The 24,298-nt window shown below is 42.6% G+C and overlaps 1 protein-coding gene across 1 annotated transcript in view; it reads left to right on the top strand.

Annotated features, from left to right (window-relative positions):
- Positions 1-15,079, top strand: part of RAB22A (RAB22A, member RAS oncogene family) — a 50,579-nt gene extending 35,500 nt beyond the window's left edge. The window contains exons 4-7 of the mRNA XM_060120269.1: positions 6,062-6,133; positions 6,225-6,331; positions 6,966-7,075; positions 12,036-15,079. Coding sequence (XP_059976252.1) covers positions 6,062-6,133; positions 6,225-6,331; positions 6,966-7,075; positions 12,036-12,133 — 387 coding nt within the window. The 3' untranslated portion in view covers positions 12,134-15,079. The remainder of the gene's footprint in view (positions 1-6,061; positions 6,134-6,224; positions 6,332-6,965; positions 7,076-12,035) is intronic.
- Positions 15,080-24,298: the final 9,219 nt, after the last annotated feature.

Here is a 24,298-nt window from a genome sequence, read left to right as displayed (position 1 = left end):
CTCTCTTTCCTCCACTCAGAGCCTGGCCAGCTGGCTCCTTACCAGCCTTTTCGTCTCAAGTTCAGCGTCACACCTTCACAGTTTTCCCTAACCCCTCTGCACCTAAGCACGACCCCAGCTCGTTCTCCATCACTGCCCTTTATTCATTTCCCTCAGGACCCTCCTTCCAAGTTGTAATTAGATATCTGTCTACACACTCTTCCTGACAGGCTGTCCCCACAGACTGTAAACTGTGAGAGCCGGGACCACGGGGCCGTATTCCCAGGGCCCAGCACAGAGCCTGGCCTGGGGTTGATGCTCAGGTATTGGGAGGACCAATTAGCAGCTGAACTCTTCAGTGTATCTCTTCGGATCCTGAACAGACTTTGCGATTGCCCACATCCGTGGGATTGTCCCCCGTTTCCTTACTTGTTTATCTTCTGTTAGACTGTGAGCTCCTTGGGGGCAGGGACCGTCCTCATGTCTGTGCACTCAGCCCCTGGCACACAGTATTGATGCCAGTGGATTTAGATCAGTTGATTGTCAGCCCTACTTTGGCACAGGTAAGGAGGAACAAATCCTCTGCCTAGTTTTACCATGTGAGTATTGCATGCCTCAAATTACACATTTCTGATTTTTGCATATTTATTATTTATTATTCAGTTCTCTGTAGTAATGACATTTATTATGGAACCAAAAGTCCTCGTAAAATGGCACCCCTTTATGGTGAACTGACCATTCAGACATCCTCCCCATTTGACCCTCGCGTTTTCACAGATGGATCATCTTTCTGATGGTCCAGTCACAGTTGGTTGCAAAGTAATTTCATTAAGTCAATGAAAGTGATTTTGGAGAACTTCACAGATGTCAGGCAAAGCCATGGACGGTAAGGGGTTTGTTACATTAAGTGAGAAAACTACTGATCAGAATGATGACATAGTGCTTCAGAAGGTAATGATTTGTGTATCAAAAAGTTGTTGAGAGGTCTAGGGAAGACTGTTGGAGTCCTCAAATATTTTGTAAAAATTCCTTTTTTATGATAGGACTAGGAAAGACAAACATGAAATGAAAGATAGATATCATATTGTGCCAGCATATGGTTTTATCAAAAGAATCACAGTCAAGTTTTCGATCAACTCTGACTCAGTGTTCATTCAGGAAACTAGCTCCTGGTTGCAATAATAAACCTAAGTTTTTTCTAATATCAGATAAAATGAAACTCGTTTCATAATTTTTTTCTCAAGATAGAGCCTTTGTCAAACCTTTTCATTCCTATTTGCTATCCTAAATGAATTCGTTTTAAGTGATCTTTTCCCACCAATCACCCTTCACTAACAGGGACTCCTGCAGAAGCATGGAGGCAGACCCAGCCCCTGCTCAGACATGCACCTCAAGTCCGTATCAGAAATGCACCGTAACTGTAGCAGCAGCATTTCAATTACTTGCCATCTGTCTGTGATCATGTAAAAGAAAGCTTCTAACCAAAGTCTCATAGACACTGCATCCAGTCCTTGAAGATTTCTGTCCCTGGATCTTACTGTGGTTTCTCCTAATGACTGTTCCTAGAGGGCAGAGCGCCAGGAAGACACGGACTCATCCGCTGCCACAGGAGCCACATAGGAGTTGTTCTCGTGTCTGAAATCAGGAAAACGTGCAGTGGCTGAATATCTAGAGCCAGGGTGCACACTGTGGCCCACAGGCCAAATCCAGCTTGCTTCCCGTTTTATCAGAACACAGCCATGCTTATTTGTTTACATATTGTCTACGGCTACTTTCACACTTCCGTAATAGAGCTGAGGAGTTGCGACAGAGATCGTATGACCCACAAAGCCCAAAATGTTTACTGCCTAGCCCCTTCCAGAAAAAGTTTGCCAACCCCTGATCTAGAGCCAGATTGGGCACAGAGCTGTGCGGACGTCCTTTTAGTCTCTTTTTAAGCTGCCACCTTCTTTCTTTACACCGAAAGGACATGGAAAGAGTTTCAGTGTCAGTAATGGTGGAGTGGCTTGTAACAGACTAACCCTCCCACAAAGAACTATTATGTATAAACTCTGGACAAAACATTAAACAACTCTCTGAAGGTACTGCCAAGCAACCAGATGCAGTTTGGGGACTGAAAAGGGAACGACATTGAGTGAGGCTCACATTTTCATGGCTTTTCCCCAGAGGGCACTCCCCAGGCCATGCAGCACAGGGTAGCTAGGACTCCCAACAGAAAGGCTGTCTTTTTAGCTTGCAGTATTTGAGGACAGAGTTTAAGGTTGCTAGAGCATCTGGGAAAGAAGGAGGCAAATCCCAGAAAAGATGGATCCAACAAGGAGGGAAGCCCCCAAAACCTGCTTGTAAATTCCCTTCAAGGCTTTGCTTAACCCCCAAATTGTGAATGCACAGGAGCGACACTAAGAGACCCAGCAGAAGCCAACAGCTGGAGGGGTGACAAGGCGGAGCAGAGATTCAGTCGCTGCTCATCACAGGAAAAGGAGAGTTTGGAGTCCAGTCCTGCCCTGTTAGAGAGGATTGATAAACACGTTGGGCTTCCCTTGAAACTTCTGAAGGGCCATGTCTTAAGAGTAGAGACCCAAGTAGACCCACCCTAACCATGTGTAAAACCAATCTCAGGGTGATTAGCCAGTGTTTTAACACTCTTCAGAGAAGATAAAGGAAACCAGATGGTTTAGAAATGTTCAAAGATTTAAAGGAAAAGTAGTCTTTTTTTTTTTTTTTTTTTTTTTTTTTAGGTAAAGTAGTCATAATCTACTTAACTACAGATGGGGAATCTTACACAGAATGGCAACTAATAATCAGATGGAAATGCTAAAACTGAAAACTGTAGTATTTAAGATGAGAAGTCCACTGGGTAAGTGACAAAACAAAAGAACAAAGAGTGGAAGAATAGGAACATAGTCTTAGTACCATAGGGACAAATTCAAACAATCTAACATATGTGTAACTTGAGACCCAGAAGTTGTAAAAAGAGGGGAAGGAGACAGAAAGAAAAGATATTTTGAGAAATAATGGCTGAAAATTTCCCAAATTTTGGTGGAATATATCAGCTCACAAATCTAAGAGTTTAGCAAACTCATAGGTACGAAGAAAACCACATCTAGTTCCATCATGATCAAACTGCTGAAAGCCAAAGTTAAAGAGACAGATCTTGAAAGCAGCCAGAGATAATAGTATAGACACATTATGTGTGGGACACAACAGTATGAATGAGGGCCAGCTTCCCACAGAGTCAGTGGAGGCCAGGAGACAGTGGAGCAGTGTATCTTTAAAGTGCTAAAATTATCCATCTGCCAAAATTATCTTTAAAATATGAAGTCAAAGTCATGACACCGTTAGAAGAAGAAAAGCAGAGAGGATTTAGCAGCAGCGATCCCAGAACGGTTCTCAGGCTGGAGGAAATGACACCAGATGGTAACTCAGATCCATAGGAAGAAATAATAACCACTAGAAACAGTAAATATAAGAATCTGTCTTTTTTCTTCTTATTTAAGAGACTACTGGCTATTTAATGCAAAAATTATAATATTGGATTGTGTTGGTTATCACATAGATTTAAAATATTTGACAGTAGCACAAAGGGCAGTGAGATTTAAAAAATCTTGCAGGGTTCTGATCTTTTACATGAGGTGGTGCATTTTAAACTCTAAGTCAACTGTGAGAAATGTATATTGTAGTTACAAGAGCAGCCACTTAAAAAATAATACAGGAAGGTATAACTAAAAAGCCAATGGACAAGTTAATAAGTTAAAATTGAATACTAAAAAATATTTAGTTAATGCAAAAGAAGGGAAGAAAAGAAGAACAGGGTTTTCTTTTTTTTTAATGGAACAAATATAAAGCAAACAGCAAAATGGTAGACCTAATATTAGTAAAACCCAAATATATTGGTAAGTACATTAAATGTAAAGGAACTAAACATTCCACTTAAAAGGCAGAGGTTGTCAGATTGGATCAAAAGTCAGGATCTAACAATGTGCTGGTTATAAAAGGATTACCTTAAATGTAAATCCAGAGATTGCTTGAAAATAAGAGAATGGAAGAGGATATTCTATGCGGATCTTAAGCAAGAGAAAACCATTGTGGTTATATCAATATCAATAAATATCAATAAAATAGACTTGGATATTCAAGGATAAAGAAGGGGCATGAAAAAGAAGAGCATTAGGGAACTTTCCATGTTGATACAAACGTTTTATATCTCGGTGGGATGATGTTTACGTGGTTGTATACATACACATTTGTTGTTGTACCAAAACTTAAGACCTTCTATCAAACTTAAGATCTTTGCACTTCTCTAAATGGATTTTACCTTACAAATTTAAATGTAAAAAACAAACAAAACAAAGCCAAAAAAACCAACAATCTTCTAAAGCATGTTGCCAGAATAATGCATCAAAAATGAAAGCTAATATCATTGCCTTTGCTCTTGTGACTCTCACCCCATGGAAGACAATCCAGAGTCTTTTCTACCTAATAATCTAGTTTCCTTAAAGTTGCTTACAGGCTTTATTATTGGTTTTTTTTTTTTCTTCTCTAAAACTTAACATATTTTATTGGAAGTTATCAGGCTTTGACCCCAGAAGCAGGGATCTTCCTCACTGAGAGCAGTAAAACTTCACATGGATGCTCATCTGGGTTTGGCATTTAGTTTGACCTCTTCCTGCACCTAAACAGTTCTGATTCCCTTATTCCCCACTTCTTTCTGGCTTACTGCAGTGTGCCAGGCACCTGGCCCAGAGATAAAATGGGGTACTAAACAGATATGCACCCTTCCTCATGGAGTTTACAGTCATAATTTCACTTTCATTTATAAAACTCAAATTAGCATGAAAGTTTAAAAGCCAGAGGTTAAGTCATTGGGTAAGAAGTTGTGGAGTCTGTAATTCTGTATATGGAATGTATTCAGATGCTCACTTCTGATGAGAGTTCCTACCTGTGTTTTGCGGGGAAGCCACAGAACAGAGAGCCAGAGGGGAGTCCAGGGGTATTTCTCACATCATATGTAGGGGTCAGGTTTCAAAGTCAGGGTGTAAGACAAAGGTCAAGCGTAGGTAAGAGTCTCGTCTTTCAACACTGGCATCACATTCACTGAGCAGGGTGCTCACACAGATGCCCAGGAACCAGGGTTGACTGGAGAGAGAGCTTCCCATTTTCCACCTCACACTCTATCAAGAGAAATGGCCCACTAAATCAGCCTCGCTGTTTAAATTGTTATTACTCTCCCTTTCCTTCTCTTCCTTCCCTATTGTATTGGGGCAGGGAGGTGATTGGTGGGAAGGAGCCCTGCACACAAAGTTAAATTCATGTTAATGAAATGAGATATGTACCTGCATTTGGGAATTGCCACGTGTGTGGAAGATATCAAAAAAGCGAGTTACAGGCTCATCCAAGTGGTGAATGTAAATGTGTACTCATTTCTGTAGCACAATCAACATTTAGATTACAGTGTTATCTTTTCAACACCCAAATGCAGCCACTTCTCTGGAGAACTGTTTACAGCTTTTTTTTTTTTTTTGCTGTACGCGGGCCTCTCACTGCTGTGGCCTCTCCCATTGCAGAGCACAGGCTCCGGATGCGCAGGCTCAGCGGCCATGGCTAATGAGCCCAGCCGCTCCGCGGCATGTGGAATCTTCCCGGACCGGGGCACGAACCCGTGTCCCCTGCATCGGCAGGCGGACTCTCAACCACTGCGCCACCAGGGAAGCCCTACAGCATTATTTTTATCTCTTTGATAGTTTGGGAAGCCAGAATTTAAAGGACTATTGAACAAATGAATTTGGGAATTATAACATTGAGTTCAATTAAAAAGCCTTTTTAGCTGAAACAATTGTTTATAGCACCATATTTAATTCCTATAAAACTGTATTCTAAACTACCTTCTGAGAGGCATTTCAGTGTTACATTAAAAGTTTTGCCTTTGGTAATTACTGGTTCATTTGCTTTAAAGCATCATGGCATCTTTGGCTTAAGAGAAAGATTACCTTTTGTGCAGGGATAATGGGCTTAAAAGTCTAGTAAAAAACATATTTAACCAGTTTTCCCAATTTTGTTTTTTATTTTTCCCTCTTCTCTGCAGTTTCGTGCCTTAGCGCCAATGTACTATCGCGGCTCGGCTGCAGCTATAATTGTTTATGATATCACAAAAGAAGTAAGACTTACATACCGTTTTCTTTAGACTATTTTGAAAACTCTGTTTTGGCTGCTTATATCTCCAGTTGCTTTCCTCCTCTGTGTTACAGGAGACGTTTTCAACATTAAAGAATTGGGTAAAAGAGCTCCGACAGCACGGCCCCCCCAACATTGTAGTTGCCATTGCAGGAAATAAGTGTGATCTTATCGATGTAAGGTAAGTTATTAGAACAGGAGATTACAGTGCTGATTGTGTGTTCCTTTTCTTACAGAGCAATATCCAATATAAGAATCTTGCTTTTATTTTATCTCTGACATTGAAAAATTCCTTTTTTTGTTTGGTTGGAGTCCTGAAGTTTCAAACTAAAATTTAAGAGTTCAGACATTTGGAGCTAATTAGATTATATATCGAGACAGGTGTGTAATTTATTTAAACATCATTTGCATCATACTTGACATTATCTGGGATTAGTGTAGCCCTCAGCTCTCATGACATAGGATACCTGAATGGGGAAGGATATTTTAAGGAAAGTACATTTATTGGCAATTTCTCTGGACCACTTCCATGGTTCCCCAAGCAAGGGCTCTACTTTGAGGGGAAAAGAAACCCCGGTGATTCTCTGGCCATTCCATTGGATGCATTGCTAGTAGTCCCGGGTCCTATTCTGTTCTGTTCTGTTTTCTTTAACCGTAGAAGTGGTGTAATTGGGAGGACCGCGGTGTCAGGGCTCATTCACCAGCCATTCGTGACATCCTTTATCATCATAAATCTGGTTAATTACTGGGTAGGTGGGGATCACATTAAGCTCTTGATGGGCAGAATTTCTGATTTGCAATTCGTTGCCTTCCAGAGAGGTCATGGAGAGAGATGCTAAGGACTACGCCGACTCCATCCATGCAATTTTTGTAGAGACCAGCGCAAAAAACGCGATAAACATAAACGAACTCTTTATAGAAATTAGTGAGTATCTCTGTGCCTTATGGGTCTCCTCTGTGCAGAGCAACTTAAAACAGAATTATCTTGCCGAGTAGAATTTTCCCCTTACATAGAGTGGTCTAGTCTCTAATACTGTTCTCAGTGGAATGAGATTTGAGAATTTAAGAGTGACGGTGGGTTTTCATATCATGCTGTAAGTGCTGGAGGGCTGCTGCCCAATGACTGTAACCCTTCTAGAAAGAACGTTGCTACTGAATAAATAATGTGCACGGCCTAGAGGTCCTAGAAGCTGTCATCTCTCCCTCTTTCTCTCTTTAACTGTGTTTCACTTAGTTGTCCAGAGTCATTGAAAATGAACAAAATAAATAAAGGGAAATGAAATGCGTGTGTAATTCCACTATAAGAAAGCCCTCAAAAATTAAAACTAGACACTCGCTGGTGAAACGCAAGACCGCTGTTTCCCACCCCTCCTCTTTCCCTTTCCAGAAGTGTTAATAGGATGACACTAGATAGGAGAGAGGCTGCAGTGTACCTTTGGGGTCCTCTACAGATTGTACCTGTTGATTCACTTCCTTCAAATTCATCAGTATATTCATTGAGAACTGTTCCAGGCTCGGGGGAGGCAGCGGTGAACAAGATGGGGTCTGCGCCTGCTGTCCTGGGGCGCACGTTCCTCTGTGGGAGAGACAGTGAACACGCAGATAAGGGAGGTGCTTTCAGATGATGAGCAGCGATAGGAAGAAAATAACATAGGATGAAGTGAAAGAGTTTCTGCAGGTGGTCGGGGAAGGCTTCTCTGAGGAGGTGATACTGGAGCTGAGACCCGACAGAGCAGGTGTGCAGAGCCCTGGGGTTCATGTTAACTGAACAGGTCAGACTTCCCATTGGAGGACAGGAGAAAGCCAGCAAAGCACAGTGAACTTATTCGTTAAGATCCATCCTTTGGGGGAGGTCTGAGAGAAGTGGAAGGGCCCTTGGCCAACATGTAGAGGAAGAACCACCGGGGCCAGGCAGGGACGGCCCAACAGAGGAGCAGGCCTGGGGCAAGTGCCGAGACTTGGGGGGCTGCACAAAGCCCTGGTGACCCTGACAGCTTGCTACGGCAGGCCCAGCTCCAGCAGGTGGACCGCACTGGGATTTAGGCCCTTGGATGCTCAATTGTTGGGGTTATTTTCAGTGTTATTATTTTTTGATGTTTTTAGTCTGTTCCGAGAACCAGAGATCTGAATTTTATGTAACATGTCACACTCTTTAAATCTGGCCACTTATTCAAATATTTTCCGAACACTGTGCAGGCCTGCCAGGCCCATCTGCTGCCTGGGATGGCTGGTAGAGGCTGGTGTGCAAGCTCTAGTCCAGCCCCTTCCTTCCAGCATTGAAGAGTCATGATGTTTATCGTCTTCCTAGATTGTAAATAGCAGTTACCCAGATGCATTCTTGAAAGGCAGCATGAAGCCGGTCGGGAATTTTTCACAGTTCAAGCTAAAATATCTAAGTGTGTGGTGTCATGAGTGCTAAAATTATCACTATTTCTTTAAAGTGTTCTTTACTCCAGCAGTATTAAAAAACAGGAAAGTGGTGAACTATACCAATAATGAAAATTCCTGTATAAAAACTAGCCTGTACGTACTCATTTTAACTGTGAAAAATAAAAAATATATGTTCAAAAAGATTAGAAAAATTTTAAGAGATGTAAGTTGAGTTTATTATTTACTGGGGTGTTGTAAAATTGCATTAGCACAGTGCCTGGTTTGCGAGCTTTTTATTAAAGTCTAATATACATGCTGAGAAGTGCTCATATCAGAAGTATAAAGCTCCAGGCATGTTGACGGACTGTGTAGACTCCTGTAATCGGCACTCACTTCAAGACCCAGTGGCGTCCCGGCAGCATTCCCCCCCGCCCCGCTGCCCGCCCCAGGGAGGCACCATCCTGACCACTAACTCTTCTTGTTTTGCCTGTTTTTATATTTTATGCTTTTAAAACATGCTGGATTTACTCTCTCGTGTCTGGCGTCTTTAGCTCTACATCACAAGTGGTAGATTCGTCCACGTCAGCACGCGATTCGTCCTCATCGCCACAGAGTGTGTGTGCTAGGGCGGGCGCGGCGAGGAATACCCACAGTGTGGGTAGGCGTTTGGGTGGTTCTGTCCAGTTTCGAGCTATGACAAGTAGAACCTCTGTGAACATTCTGCTTCATGTCCAACATGTACACGACAGGTACACGTTTTTCTTGGGTCTGTTTACACCCAGGAGAAGGATGGCTGAGTCTTCAGGTATGCGTGCGTTGAGCACAAGTTGACTGTCAGACAGTCTTCAGGGTGGTTACATTGGCACGGACACGAGTGGGGTCTGCGAACCCCAGTCACTCCGACGCGGAGGGGCAGGGTAGTGACCTGCACCTATGGCAGTGAATGAGGTCGAGCCCCTTTCCGATGTCTGTTTACATTTTTATGATATCTAGATATCCTCTTTTGTGTAGTTTTGCCTATTTTCCTGTTGGGTTTATCTGCCTTTATCTTAGTGTTTATAGTTTATTTTGACTATGAGTCCGTTGTTGATTATGTCTATTGGAGAGACGCACTGTGTGCCTTGACTTTCTTTTTTTTTTTCCAATTAATTAATTTATTTATTTATTTTTGGCTGCATTGGGTCTTTACTGCTGCGCACAGGCTTTCTCTAGTTGCAGCGAGCGGGGGCTACTATTCATTGTGGTGTGCAGGCTTCTCATTGCAGTGGCTTCTCTTGTTGCGGAGCACGGGCTCTAGGCGTGCAGGCTTCAGTAGTTGTGGCATGCAGGCTCAGTAGTTGTGGCTCATGGGCTTTGTTGCTCCACAGCATGTGGGATCTTCCCAGACCAGGGCTCGAACCCGTGTCCCCTGCATTGGCAGGCAGATTCTTAACCACTGCGCCACCAGGAAAGTCCCTTGACTTTAATTTTTGAATCAACCCCTTTAGTAAATTGGAGCTTTTAATCTTAATGTAATCCGATGTATCCTTATTTTCCCTTATGGTTAGCATTTTGGGGCTCCTGTTTAAGAAACCCTTGCCTATTCTCAGGTCACGAAGGTGTTCTCCTCTGCATTCTTCTAAAAATAGTTCAGAGATGGCTCTGTAATACCAGCTGTGTCTTCAGTATCCATTTATTGAGAAATAAGTAATGACAAGAAGAGTCAGTAAAGCTTTTAAATAAATTTGCGTTGTATTCACAGCAGTGCATATAGGCATTTGAAAGTGCTTGTAGGACATACTGGAGGATGCTTCCTAGCCATGCGGGCACCATGCTGTGTTCTGACCTCTCCCTCCCCAACCCCTGATTTGCAGGCCGCTGGATGTGCCAGAGGCTTCAGGCTGGGCATCCGAGGGCCTGAGAGTTGGCAGATTCCCACTCAGCCTCATTAATGCCAAAGATGCAGGTGTCAGTTCGTTCCATGTTTTCAAAATACCTCAGTGCCAGGTGCTATGCTAAATAGATATTGGAAACATAAAGCTAGAGATCTCTTCCCTTGAAGAGCTTTGGGCCTGATTAGAGGGAGATAATGGAGATAGTTGCGTAAACAAATGTGTAGTAATGTGCTTCTGGCTCCTGACTTGATTTTAGCATCTGAGATATTGGACAGAGTTAGGAAGTGGGAGGGTTTCAGCAAAGCCTTTGTACAGGAAGCAGCCGTTGAGTTATCAGTGAGGTAGGTGGATGGGTGATTTAAGGTTCTCTCGAAATTGACATTATGAGTCACAGAGCAGTACAGTGAAACCTGTTCATTCTCATGCATTGTTGGTAGGAGAATAAAGTGGCACAACCTCTTCAGAGAGCAATTTGGCAGCGTCTGTCAAAATTGAAATTGCACATCCTTCTTGCATTTGTGCTAGATAGACACTGGGAATACAGTGTCGGTGTCAGATAAATACCCAGGAGTAGAATCGCATGACCCGGCTCTTCCACGCCTGTTAATTTATCCCACACATGCACTCATGGGTTTACAAACACAGCCTTTGCATTGTTGTTGTTGTTGGTTTTTTTTTTTTTTTTTTTATGGCTGTGTTGGGTCTTCATTTCTATGCGAGGGCTTTCTCTAGTTGTGGCAAGTGGGGGCCACTCTTCATTGCAGTGCGCGGGGCCTCTCACTATCACGGCCTCTCCTGTTGCAGAGCACAGGCTCCAGATGCGCAGGCTCAGTAATTGTGGCTCACGGGCCCAGTTGCTCCATGGCATGTGGGATCTTCCCAGACCAGGGCTCGGACCCGTGTCCCCTGCATTGGCAGGCAGACTCTCAACCACTGCGCCACCAGGGAAGCCCTGCATTGTTTTTAATAACATCAAAATATTGGAAACAGACTTAAATATCTATCAATAGGGGATAAAGAACGGTACATCCACACAATGCGGTATCACAGAGCTATTTAAAAGAACGCTCTGGTGGAGCAATCCCCAGGATATATTAAGTGAAACAGTATTTGCTCCTGCCCTGGTTTTAAGAGCGTGTGTGTGCTGTGCATGTCTGCACACACCAGTCTCTGGAAGGTGGCCTCTGCCATGAGACAGAGGGACAGGCACATTCTGATGCAATTTTTTGAACATGTAATTTTTTTAGTTAAAAAAATTTTGTACTAAATGCCATGTGATACCCTTCTTTGGACCCTGGAACAGAAACAGGACATTAGTGGGAAAACTGATGGCATCTGACAGAAGTCTGGAGTTGGGTTGACAGTGATGTTCCAGTGTCGAGTTCTTCATTTTGCCGAATCCCATGGTAATACTATAAGATGCCGAAATCAGGGGAAGCTGGGTGAGGGGATACAGCAGTGCTCTGTGTTGTCCTTGCAACTTTTCTGTAAATCTGAAAGTCTCCCGAAATTAGAAGTTTTTTCAACTTTTTTAATTTTAATGAAACCTCTCAAATTGCATCTGCAAAATGGTTGTGTCTGAGAATGAACAGATTGAGAATGTGAAAGCTCATTCCCTTCCCTCCTGTCCTCTTGGTTCAGGTCGAAGAATTCCATCCACTGACGCCAACCCGCCTTCCGGTGGAAAGGGCTTCAAACTCCGAAGACAGCCTTCGGAGCCGAAACGGAGCTGCTGCTGACTGAGCCTCGGCCTCCAGGCTCAACGGTGAAGTAGGTGGTCCTGAAAGTTAGCGGGAGGGCTGGAGCCCTGTCGCCAGGGGTCGCCTCGCCGGTCTTGTATCTTCTTCGGGCAACAAGGATCCACAGGAATGGACCGGTTCTGTTTCCTCTTTGGAGACTGCAGCAATAATATTTCAGTCTGTGGACTTCTCTTCTGTAAAGAATCTCTGATGTACAAAGGGACTACATCATAGGCTTTTGACCTTGCTGAGAAGGAGTGTATAATTGTATGGATGGTAGGATTAAATTGTTGGGTAGTTTTGTAATCAAGATTTTATGTAACATTTGTAAAGGGAAAATTAGCACTTTTGTGGTTCTTAAGGGAAGAAAAAGACCTTGTGGAGATTATCATTTCCTCGGTTTCCCATTGATACCAATGATACCATTTGGTACCAATGATACCATTTCCTTGGTGTCATTTAGAATGTGGTCGGTTATCATAAATGGAGGGATGGCAGTTATCATTATTTGAAGCTAAAATGGTTTATGTATAAGGGCTGATGGAGATGGCTTCACCCCTGCCATCTCTAAAGCACTTGCCATCGGGTACATCAGCCCAGGACATGCACAGTAAACTCACAGCAGCAGGTGCATGCCTCACCCGGGGTTTGCACCCTGACCCTGTCACGTGCGTGTCACCAGGCACATTATTGGCACCTTTTTAAGGAAGCTGTCACGATCAAGGTGGTGGTGGTAGAGAAGCTGCCTGGAATACATTGAATCGCAGATGACTCAGCTGACTAGCAGTGGTTTACAAAGGGAAGGAGAGGGAAAGTAAAGCAAGCGGTGTAAATGCTGTCAATCTTTTTATTTAACCGAGATACTTTGGTGGGGGAGACAATGATCTGTTGCTTAGCCTATGTAAAGTTGTACTCTATACTTACAAGACCATTGCTTACAGATTATAAATTATGTAAATACATTAACAAATTCTGTGTTTCATTCGACACTCCATTTACTCTCACCCTGTGCCCGCCCATTTCGCAGCCCGTGCACAGGAGGCTCCTTGAAGCACGTTGACATGGTGCAAAAGCTTAGAGCGCGTGGCTTGTGATCGGTCAGGATTTCTCTGCCTTCCCTCCCGCCACCCCCGCCCCTCCAGTCCCATCTGGAAATCAGCGTGAAGACGTATGCCTCTTTGACAAGCCTGACTAGCCCTTCCTAGCGTCGGGGCAAGAGGTTAAGGTCCCGAGCTCTCGGCATTTACCTACCTGGTCTTGGGGGTAAGTTTCTTTTAGCTTTCACAGCAGCCTCAGGCCAACTGATTTGAGAGAGCTTTCCTTGTTAACAGTTTAGCCTGTCTTTCCCTTTCCCTTGTTTTCCCCTGCCTCTGTTAGTGGTTAAGGCTCTTTTCCCTCAGGGAGCCTACTGAGGTTTTTAATGTAATCTAAAAATAAAGCACTGAAGTGAAGTTGGTGAAAATTTGTTCCTGGTCTAATTTGGCACCCTTCCAACCTGAGTATTGTAAGGGAAGGAAATGTACAAGATTAAATAGGAAATGAAACAGTTTGAATTTCAAACTAAATTGTGCTTTCAGAGCTATCCTTAAGCTGAACAGTTGAAACTTTTAAAACTAATGGTTATTTCTTTGTGCCCCCCCACTTGATACGGTTAGGTTGTAATGGGAAAATTATAACTCAGATTAAGTAAAAGACGATTCCCTTTCCCCTGGTGTATGTCTTAAGCATTTGGAATTGCTTATTCTCTTATCGAAATCATACAGAAGGAACGTAGGTAGTGAAAATTCTAATGTTGTTTTGTTTAAAATACGTGTGGACTCTCTGCCCCTGCAGCATCTAGCTTCCTTCCCAGCGTGAAATTAGCAAGCTTTCAGAGAGAATGTGTGATTCCAAAGGCTGGGCTCTTTACACCTGAAGGTGGCTTGGCTTTGTCTCATATACTTCCAAATGGATCGGGCCATCAGGCCACCGCCCTGGTTTGTCCCTAACATTCCCACTGCTGGGCCTCTATCTCCATGACAACAACGTAAAACAAAGGTTGCTGGATTCACAAAGAGGCGACGCGTGTGTGGCCCTTTCCGTCTTTTTTCACCAAAAGATGACCCAAATCTGTGACCTTCACATGTTTTCAACCAAAACTGTCAGTCAGCGTGGATGATTTCATGGTGTCTGGGTGCACAGGGAAAGGCAAAGCGCCTCGGTGCCTCTCTTATTGGTAAGGCCTCCGAATGCCTCTCATCCTATTGTGACATTTACTGCACGGAGCCCAGAACGGGTCCATCCTTCAGCCCTCCGCAGCCGCCTTCTCATCCTGATTTCTCGTTCTCCTTCCCATGTGTTCCTCATGCGTTTCAGGCCCTCTCTTGCTCTCATTTTCCTCAGTCTGTCTCAGAAATTGCCATGGCTCTGTTTCTCATGTGGTGTCTTTTTAATGCTTAACAATAACAACTACACATTGCTTTCTCAGAATTCATAATTCATACTCGATGAGAACGGGGGGAAATGTTTTCAGTTATCTTGTTTGCTTCTCAAATGCAAAGATGAATATTCAAGTCAGAAACAGTGTTTTATTTTGAGCCCACTTTGGATTATTCACCTGACTAAATAGTGATCTAGTACACGTTTTATATATTCTTTATTCTTACTTCTTATTATAGAAAATGCTAGATTGTAAAAGAATTGAGACAGCCCATCTATAACAATCTTCTTTTGGTTCTCTTATGACGCAGGGCCATCTTTAAAAACTTTGGGGACTGAAAAGAGAAAAATGATTAATTAGCTGCAAGTGTATACTGATTCCTCTCAGAGAAATGGAAATCAGCTCTTTGCAGGTGTCCAATCTTAGTAACCATTGGTCTTAAGAACTCTCCTTTCACACAAGTGTTTTTCTGATTCTGTGATAACTCATTAACTGTCATTTGGTGATTAAAAGAACATAAAGTATGAGTATGATTAAGTGTCCTTCATTTTAAACTCTCTTTAAGAAGTGATTAGGGAAAAGTACCTATCGCAGGCCCTTCTGGTTCCAAATGAAACCTCCATCACCTGCTTTTCAGCCACAGGCCACGTTCTACACGTAGCGAAGGAAAGGTTGGATTCCTTCAGAATAACACACTTCGTGGTCGCCTGTGTGTGGTTTTGTTTGAGGCGCCTGCCTCCCGTTGTACACAGGCTTCCTGGATTCCTCCCCAAGTCTGAGAGGGTTGACCCTCCTGTGTTGGAGGCCCGACCTCCTCTAAGTGGGCTGGTGTCCTTCTTGAGGTTATCGGGGTTTATTATTTCTAAATATATAAAAAGGGAAAGGAAACCACATTTAATTTCAGAACTTCTCTTTACGTTTTGTGTTTATTTCTTTTCTATTCTCAAGAAGGAAAATAGGTCTAGGAGACCTTCTAAATTAAACTCTGGGAGATAGAATAATGAAAATGTCCTCAGATGACTATTCCATGGCTTTCCTGGAGGCGTCAAACCAGCATATCTGTACTGTTATGGCATTGTGTTAAAATGGGCAGATTTAATTCAGACTACACTGCACTAATTGGCATGTCAGCCTCAGAGCTTGAAAAGGCATTTGTTCACTGTTATATGCATCTTTTTATAGGCTGAGAGTAAGTTGCAAAAGAGGTTGTATAAATTCTTATAAGCATTTTTTCACTTTTTTTTTCAGAACACGCTGAGAAAGTGATTCATGGCCCCTTAGTGTATAAGAAATAGGCACACAGTATGTTATGTGTATGACAGACGAGCCCCCTACACATTCGGATGTCTTTGCAAGAACCTGTATAAGTAATGAGAAAATCCTTTCCTTCCGGGGAAAAGTTAGTAGAATCCCCTTAACTCTGATCTATACTAGGTACCTGCTGTACAGCATCTGGGGGAGAGATGACAGCCCACAGACTCAGGCTGGCTCTTCTCTCTCAACTCATTAGGCTGCACGTGTTCCCCTGTCTCTGTAACGAAAGTTAAACAACAGTGATAAGCTAGAGAGTGGAAACCTGTAAACATTCTTCATTATTTGAATTTGTTTTAAAGGGACTATAGCAGCATGACTTGTTTGACTACAAGAGATCGTCTACCTCTTAACAGTTAATATTGTTTAGAAGAAGAAGTGAAATGTACCTTCAAGGGTCAGGCTGTGACTGTATACCTGCCCTCAGTTAGCTTGGCCCATCAGAAAATTTTAAATGATTCAAGGTAATGTTTAGGAGATGTGTTTTAACCCCTGTGGTACTGTAATTCAAACAAACAAACAAAAAAACAGTCCAAGCAACAAATTTATCCAGGAGATAAACATGATACTGTATAGTTTTAGCAAAGGGAGGTGGAGGTGGAATTTAGCCTTGGACTGGAAGAAGTGACCTCTGCCCGTTTCTCTTTGACAGCAGAGTTACTTGTCTTGACTCCCAGTAATAGAAAGCCAGGCAATGTGGTTATCCGGTTTTCATGAAATATTAATGGAATTCTGGGGCATTTGTCCTGTTTTATGTGCAAATGAAAGTCTAAAAAAAAAATTAGGAGGGTATTACATTTTTCAGGAGCCTCCACTTTTTCAGTCCCAGAGAATGATAAGTGAGCAACGTGTTACTGATGAAGTTTCATCAGGCATAATGAAGAAAGGGGATAAATAGAACCAAGGATCTCCCTCTTTCTCAGTTTGTCCCTCAGGATTCTCCTAGCATGTAAGGAAAGTGATTTACTTCCCAAATCTAGAAGGACTTCCAGTGGCATAGATCAACTCTGATTTTTGGTCTGTACCATCAGAAATAACTAATATCTGTGTTCTTTCCTCTTAGAGTATAATCAGTTCCAGATAGGCTAGAATTGTTTGTGGCTTTCAAACAAAAGATTCAGAAGTTTAATAAAAAGAAAAATCTGAAATCTTCCATCTTTTCCTTTCATTATCTTGAAAATTTTAGATAGATAGTAAGATTAGGATGTGTCCTCAGTAGATAGACTAGAATTAAAACCATGGAGTCTTAACAAATTAAACAGAAATTTAAAAAAACTCACGGCCAGTTCATTTTCAGATTGGTGTGCACGGTCCTGGCATCCAGTGCCTCATCAAAATGCTTCATAATTGAAACAAACAAAATTCTGGGTAGCTTTCCACGAGCAGGAATTCAAGTGCCAGGAATTCAGCCAGTTAATGGGAAATCCTCAGATAGGAATGATTTTTTGAAAGAGCCTTCTATAATTGGCAGTTTTAAACTCCTTAATCTTAATCATCTCCTTAATCCTGCAAAAGAAACAAAATGCTCCGGTTTTGATGCAACTTCTTGATTCAGGAACTTTTTCGTGTTTCCAGAAGCAAATTGTTTAAAGCGGTGCTTCAGAGGAAGTCATCTTTAAAACAGCATTTCACACAAAGGGCTGACAATCTTTACTCAGAATTGCAGTTATCCAAGAAACTCCCCATCTTATGTCACGGAGAAGAGCCAAGCACCCCTTCTGCGCCAGGGCAAGCCCAGCGCCTAGTGAGCACCATCTGGAGTGGGACAGGCCGGGGGACGGGGTGGAGCACGCCCCCTCCCACTTCAGGAATCGTCAGCACCCAGCAGCGTGTGACATCAATTGGAGCTTAACCCTTAATTCATCGTTATTAATTTTTTCATGAAATTTATACTTGAATCATCAGTTTCACCCACTGGAAAATGTTGAAAGTGGGGCTTAAATTTGTGTACCTCCGCTGACTCTGCCTGTGCGGTTATTACCTAGTTTAGGAAACTTTCTTGATGTGGATCATGTACGTGACGTCCAAGCGACTGGTCGATTCAGTGTGGGGAAAATTAGCAGCAGCTGGCTAGTCAGAGCAACTGATTGGTGGCTCTGTTTTTTAAACCATTTGTTGTATTGTGCAGACGGAGCTTTATTGCCCTGGAAAAGATTTTTTTTTTTTTTTTTTTTTAACTCTCATCCAGCCGCTCAGTCTTTCCATCATCTCACGTCATGAGTCACTTGCATAATTGTCAGTCATGCCTCTGACCTTCTTAAGAATGGACGTCTTGCCTTCTCTGTGATCGAAGCCGACTTCTTGGCCTTGTTTCTCCTCTTCTCATTTTGCTGTGGGCTCTCCCTTAAAGACGCAGGGCACCAGCCGCCTCCTCGGCGCGTGTGACATGCCCTCCCGTGCCGCCTTACCTGGTCGCAGCAGTACAGTTTGCCCACCACCTCCAACAGGGAAAGCAGTAGGTAACCAGTGCCGTCAGATAACACAAAGGGTAATTTTAGGGGAAGAAGTCCAGTATTTCCAGCGAGGAAAAGGGCAGCACCAGCCCACAGTGGCAACACGACTGCGGAACAAAATGTTCCTTACCGCCGGCGACGAGGCAGTTTTAAGTGTCAGCACCTCGCTCAGTTTGTAATAGAACGTTTGCTAAAGTGTGTAAAACCCCAAGTCTGAAGTCTTGGAGAGAAACGGCTGTGGAGATGAGCCTAGACATTTAAAAAAAAAAAAAAAAAAAAAGCTAAGCCGTTGTACCAGCAAGTCTTATTTCTCCTAAGAATGTCATGCCTTTTCAAGACCTGATGCAAGGAATAAGATATTTGTGCCTTTCTATAATAGCATCTATTATGAAAAAAATCAAGTTGCTTACAGTTTAGGCCGCCTTGTTGCACTATAAACCGCCCAAATGTGTAGCCGTGGCTTCTCTGCATGACGCATCGCTTGATTACCTGTGATGAAATATTGTAATGATGGTTTGCCAAGCTTATATGGATGTTTGAAGACTTTATTTTTGCAGTCTTAACCTTGGGCTGGACCTAAGTCTATATATAAACCGTATGATGTCTGTATTGTTTGTAGATGCTGACGAAAGAAAACTTGATCTTTTGATTTTTGTTGTAAGATTTTTCTTTTTACATTTAGGCTGGTAGTAGATAGTTTGCAATGGTGGTTGATTTGGCATACTTTTAAACTATATTGTTTTAGCTTGAATATTCTATACTAAACCTTTATAGAGTATAACATGCTAAGTCACTACAAAATTTGTTGTATTGTAAGGAGAGTGTAAACATTTTGTTAATAAAAATGCTATGTTTACAGATACATGTATTTGCCTTTCAAGTGGTTTTTCTTTGTGATAGTCTTCATCACACGTTTGTCTTAACCAAATCTCCCGGAGTCATTTTAAAATGATTTTTGAAAACTGGAATGCCAGAACTTCGATAGCTATAGTGTCTGTTGAGCAGCGCAGTATTTGTATCCATCAGTCCAGCTCCCAGCATCTCTCTCTTAGACAACTCCTTCCTGTCCGTGTCCTTGCAGAGCTCAGATGGGGAACAATGATGGAGGCAGGCCTGCAAAGCCTCCAGCGAGCGTTTGGAGGGAACGCTGCTTCCCCACCTCGTGAGCAAAAAGTTTCACACCATCTTCTGTTATCTGGTGGATTTCGTCAGCGATGCCAGCATTTCCATTCAGTGTGGACTTCAGCCCTGGACGCCCTCAGTCCGTGCACTGCCCACAGAAGCACAGCTTCACACACTCATTTTCCCTTTGATATCCCTCTACGAGGGAAGCACAGTTGTCTGTATGCTATGGTTGTGTTGACAGGACAGATGTGTTCTAACAAGGGAACCAGAGAGAGCAGCGAAGCCAGGAGGTGGACAGACCTGGGTTTGAGCTTCAGCTTAGCCCCTTTCTAGGCTGGGTGGCCTTAGACAAAGTTGTTAACCTCTCTGAGTTTCATGGCCTTCATCTGTAAAATGGGGAGCTAATAGAGCACCAACCACATGTGGCTGCTTGGGGGAGATACCTACATACCTGGCATTCAGCACAACATTGACAAAGAGTACGTGCTCGCATATAATTTGTTTTTAAAGCCATCTCCCTGATAATCTTTATCTGTTTCAGTTAAAATAACTATTTGTCATTAGTTTGGTTTTTTGTTTGTTGCCTTTTTTTTTTTGAAACGTAACATACAGAAAGTTCCATAAATCTTGTATATACCTCAATACTTTTTTTTTTTTTTTTTTTTTTTTTTGCGGTACGCGGGCCTCTCAATGTTGTGGCCTCTCCCATTGCGGAGCACAGGCTCCGGACGCGCAGGCCCAGCGGCCATGGCTCACAGGCCCAGCCGCTCCGCGGCATGTGGGATCTTCCTGGACCAGGGCACGAGCCCGTGTCCCCTGCATCGGCAGGCAGACTCAACCACTGCACCACCAGGGAAGCCCGTCCTCAATACATTTTCACAAAGGAGACGTACCCACGTGACTACCCCTCAGCCCAAACAGCAGGACATCATCCCATCCCAGAAGCTCCACCCTGTGCCTCTCTGGAGGAGATTAATTTTGAACTTTACCATACGTACCATTTGGAACCGTAGTGTATGTACTGCTGGGTCTGGCTTCTTTCATTCAACACGGGCTGTAGTATTCACGTTCATTCTCACGGCTCTATCGTATTCGACTGTGTGAATAAACTACTGTTTATCCATTCTGCATTGATAAGCGTTGGGTTGTCTCCAGATTTTTGCCATTACGAATGTACCACAACAAACATTCTTACACGTGTTTTCGGTGCCTGTATACAGATTTCTGCTGGACATATACCAGGGAGTGGAATTACTGAGTCATGGGAGAGAGATGTATTTGTAGACTGGTTTATTCATTTTTGCTTCAGTAGATGCAGTTTTCCTAACGTGGCATGTCACTAGAACTCCCACCCACAGCATATAAGAATTGCAGTTGCGCAGCATCCTTGCTAACACGTGGTATATTCTTCTCCGTTTTAGCCGTCCTTGCAGAGTGTAGTGGTATCATATGGTGGAATTTGCATTTTCCTATTCAATGTGTTTTTTAGTCCATATCCTCCAGTGTTACAGTACATACACCCACAGCTAGAGCTCCGTGTGTGGGGAGATGAAGGAGGAGGATGCAAGGTATGGCGGGGACCCCCAAAGCCAGGGTCAACTCCCAGGTCCTTTATCTGGCTACTGGAGAAGATAGACCAGAAAAGGCTATAGATGAAGTTGAAAGGTGAACCAAAACCTGGGCGGGGGGAGGAATGTTTGCTGCATATATGATGGAATGGATTACTATCTAAGTCTGCTAAGAGTGTCCAGAAAGCAGAAAGAACCACCCTCAAAAAAGGAAATAAAAAGACCCATTACATGAAAAGACAACTCACAAGAAAGAAAATACAGCAAATTAACAGGTTAAAGAGGATAAACTACACTAATGCACACCCAAACCAGTGAACTACTCTTTGGCCTGTTGGTGAGAGGGAAGCACACCAAGCCCTCTGGGGGGGCGAGGACCCCTCCCTTGGTCACCATCTAAAGACATCACCGCCTGGAGATACTGTAGAAGGATTCACACAGAGAATAGTCTTTGCAGCCTTGCTTATAACTTCTGGAAAAGGAGCATAAAGGAAACAAAACTGTCACATACAAATTAACATGGAAAGGTGTGCCCAATATATTGTTGAGTGAAAAAGAAGAGCAGGATGCGTGTAGAGTATGAGTCTGTGTATAAAACAAATTATGCACATACACACATTTACATGTGTGCATGCTTTCAAAATCTCCTCCCTGAGGAGAGAGGCTTGGTTACAGAGCTGTTAACTTATTTTCCACTTTCTGCTTTATCTGTACTTCTATAGTTTTAAATTTTTTTTACTGCATGTTAGGTGTGGATTTCTTCTTATTAAAAAAAAAAATCATGGGGACTTCCCTGGTGGTGCAGTGGTGAAGATTCCATGCTCCCAATGCAGGGGGCCGAGGTTCGATCCCTGGTCCAGGAACTAGATCCCACATGCATGCCACAACTAAGAGTTCACATGCCACAACTAAGGAGCCCGCCTGCCACAACTAAGACCTGACACAACCAAATGAATAAATAAATATTCTTTTTAAAAAGTCATGAACTCCTGCACCCTAATTCACTCTTCAGATTCTTCATGAAAACTGGCTCAATACATACACTGAAGTTGCATTGGTCTTATTTTTCGTTTTTAAAACACACACACAGGGACTTCCCTGATGGCGCAGTGGTTAAGAATCCGCCTGCCAATGCAGGGGACACGGGTTCGAGCCCTGGTCCGGGAAGATCCCGCATGCCGCGAAGCTACTAAGTCCGTGTGCCACAACTACTGAGCCTGCACTCTAGAGCCTGCGAGCCACAACTACAGAGCCCATGTGCCACAACTACTGAAGCCCGCGTGGCTGGAGCCCGTGCTCCACAACAAGAGAAGCCACGGCAATGAGAAGCCCATGCACCGCAACGAAGAGTAACCCCCACTCGCTGCAACTAGAGAAAGCCTGTGTGCAGCAACGAAGACCCAATGCAGTCAAAAATGAATTAATTAAAATAAATTGTAAAAAAATAAACACACACACACACACATACACACACACACCTTCAATTTGGTTAATGAAAAGCTTAGAGCTGGATTGGGGCAAGTGTTTAGAAGTTTACAGTCCATATTTATTTTGATATCTTTTCAAGCTGCCCTAAATCCACCTAGAAGAAAGGGTGGTGGGGAGAGTATAAATAAATATATGTTAAGAAGAAGAATATTAGACTATCACCTATCAAAATAGTACCATTACAGAAGCCAGTCTCATTTATAGATGCCAAGAAAAAGAGAAGACTGTCAACAGGGAAGAAACAAATTAGCACACACCTGAAACAAACAGGGATGTTTTAAATGCAGACACAAAACAACTGGGCTTTATTTTTCCACAAGCAACTGGCTGTTACCTTAGAGCGTATAAGAGCTAAATCATGGACCCAGGTTTCTAAGCAACCTTAATGTTTATTGCAGATTTTTTTTTCCCTTTAGAACTTAAGAACTAGATTTCCATTAAGATGGCATATTATACAAATAAAATGCAAAGCCTTTAAAATTTTCCAGTTGTTTGGCTTATAATAACACTAGCCAAAAACATGATTCTCCACTGAAAATGTCAGTGTTGGTTGGGGAGTCAAGCATCATCAGCCTTCTAGGGTTTACCAAGAGTATTAAATTATCAGTTCTCTTTATACCCTTTCTGAGAGACTGCTGGAGATTGTAAGGGAGAGGAAAGGAAAAAAAGACTTCACAGCTAACACCTTGTCAAAATGAATCACTGTGTTAGTAATGATTTTAATCAGACCTCTGGTCACTTCGATTTTTTATTTTCAGCGTAACCTTTCAGCATCTTCCAGGAAACAATGTAAGAATGCAGAGATCACCTTTTAAGATGTGTTCATAAAGCTGATATAACCACAGATGTCACTGTTAAAGGGGTGGGAAACAGGACAAGAGGGTCAGAATTCTCTTTATTAATACACAGTGTAGAATATTATTACCTTCAGGCCTCTGTTAAATAAAATATATGGAAAGCATAATGGCAAAGCTACCAAGGCTCCACTCCATTAGAGAAAGGTCACTTTTAAGAAGAAAATTGTAGGCTTGTGAATGTAAGTGTGAGGTTAATGCGCAGTATTAGGGCACAGAATCCATACCCGTGGTATACTATCATCAACATTAGAATTTCAATCAGCTGCTCCAGCGATGGGGTCAGGTCACATCTTCTTTGCATATAAATGGAACACATCATAGTTTTTGAAAAAAGTGAAAAAAAAAAAAAAAACAAAGGAAAAAATGAACAGACGCTACAGCAATGACAGAGGAGATCTTTACCACCAGGGTGATATGAGGTCTGAATTACCAGTTATGAATACACGGGGCCATCAAATCATAAAAGATCCCACTAAGAACGTTTTGCTTGAATGTTTTAAATTTTATCTTTATGCTTCTTATGTCCAATGTGATAACCTCATGTTAGAGAAGTAAGATCTCCGTGGGTTTTCTTTCCCTGGTTTTAAATTACTTCTCCCCAAACGCATCTCCTTCTGAATGTAGTAGGAGATGGGAACATGGGTAGATAAGCGGCAGTTTTTATAAACGGACTGTTAACAATCTCGCAGTGCCGAAAGAACAGCCTCTTATGGTACAAATACAGAGATGATTATTGTGCGTACCAAATTACCACCACCCCCGCAAAAAAAAAAAAAAAAAAAAAACTTCAGCCACCTAGAGTGGAAGACCAACCTGGAAAGGCGCCTGGGCATTAGCTGGATTAAAATGATGTACAGGCTTAAGGGATCTAGTAATCTTGAAGAGAGAGCATTTCAAGATGTGGAGTAAAATTACATTTACTTGGGCTCTTCTCTAAACTGAAT

Source organism: Mesoplodon densirostris, chromosome 16 (genome assembly GCF_025265405.1).
Source record: "Mesoplodon densirostris isolate mMesDen1 chromosome 16, mMesDen1 primary haplotype, whole genome shotgun sequence".
In the NCBI taxonomy this organism is placed as follows: Eukaryota; Metazoa; Chordata; class Mammalia; order Artiodactyla; family Ziphiidae; genus Mesoplodon; species Mesoplodon densirostris.
This window is presented reverse-complemented; position numbering and strand designations above follow the sequence as displayed.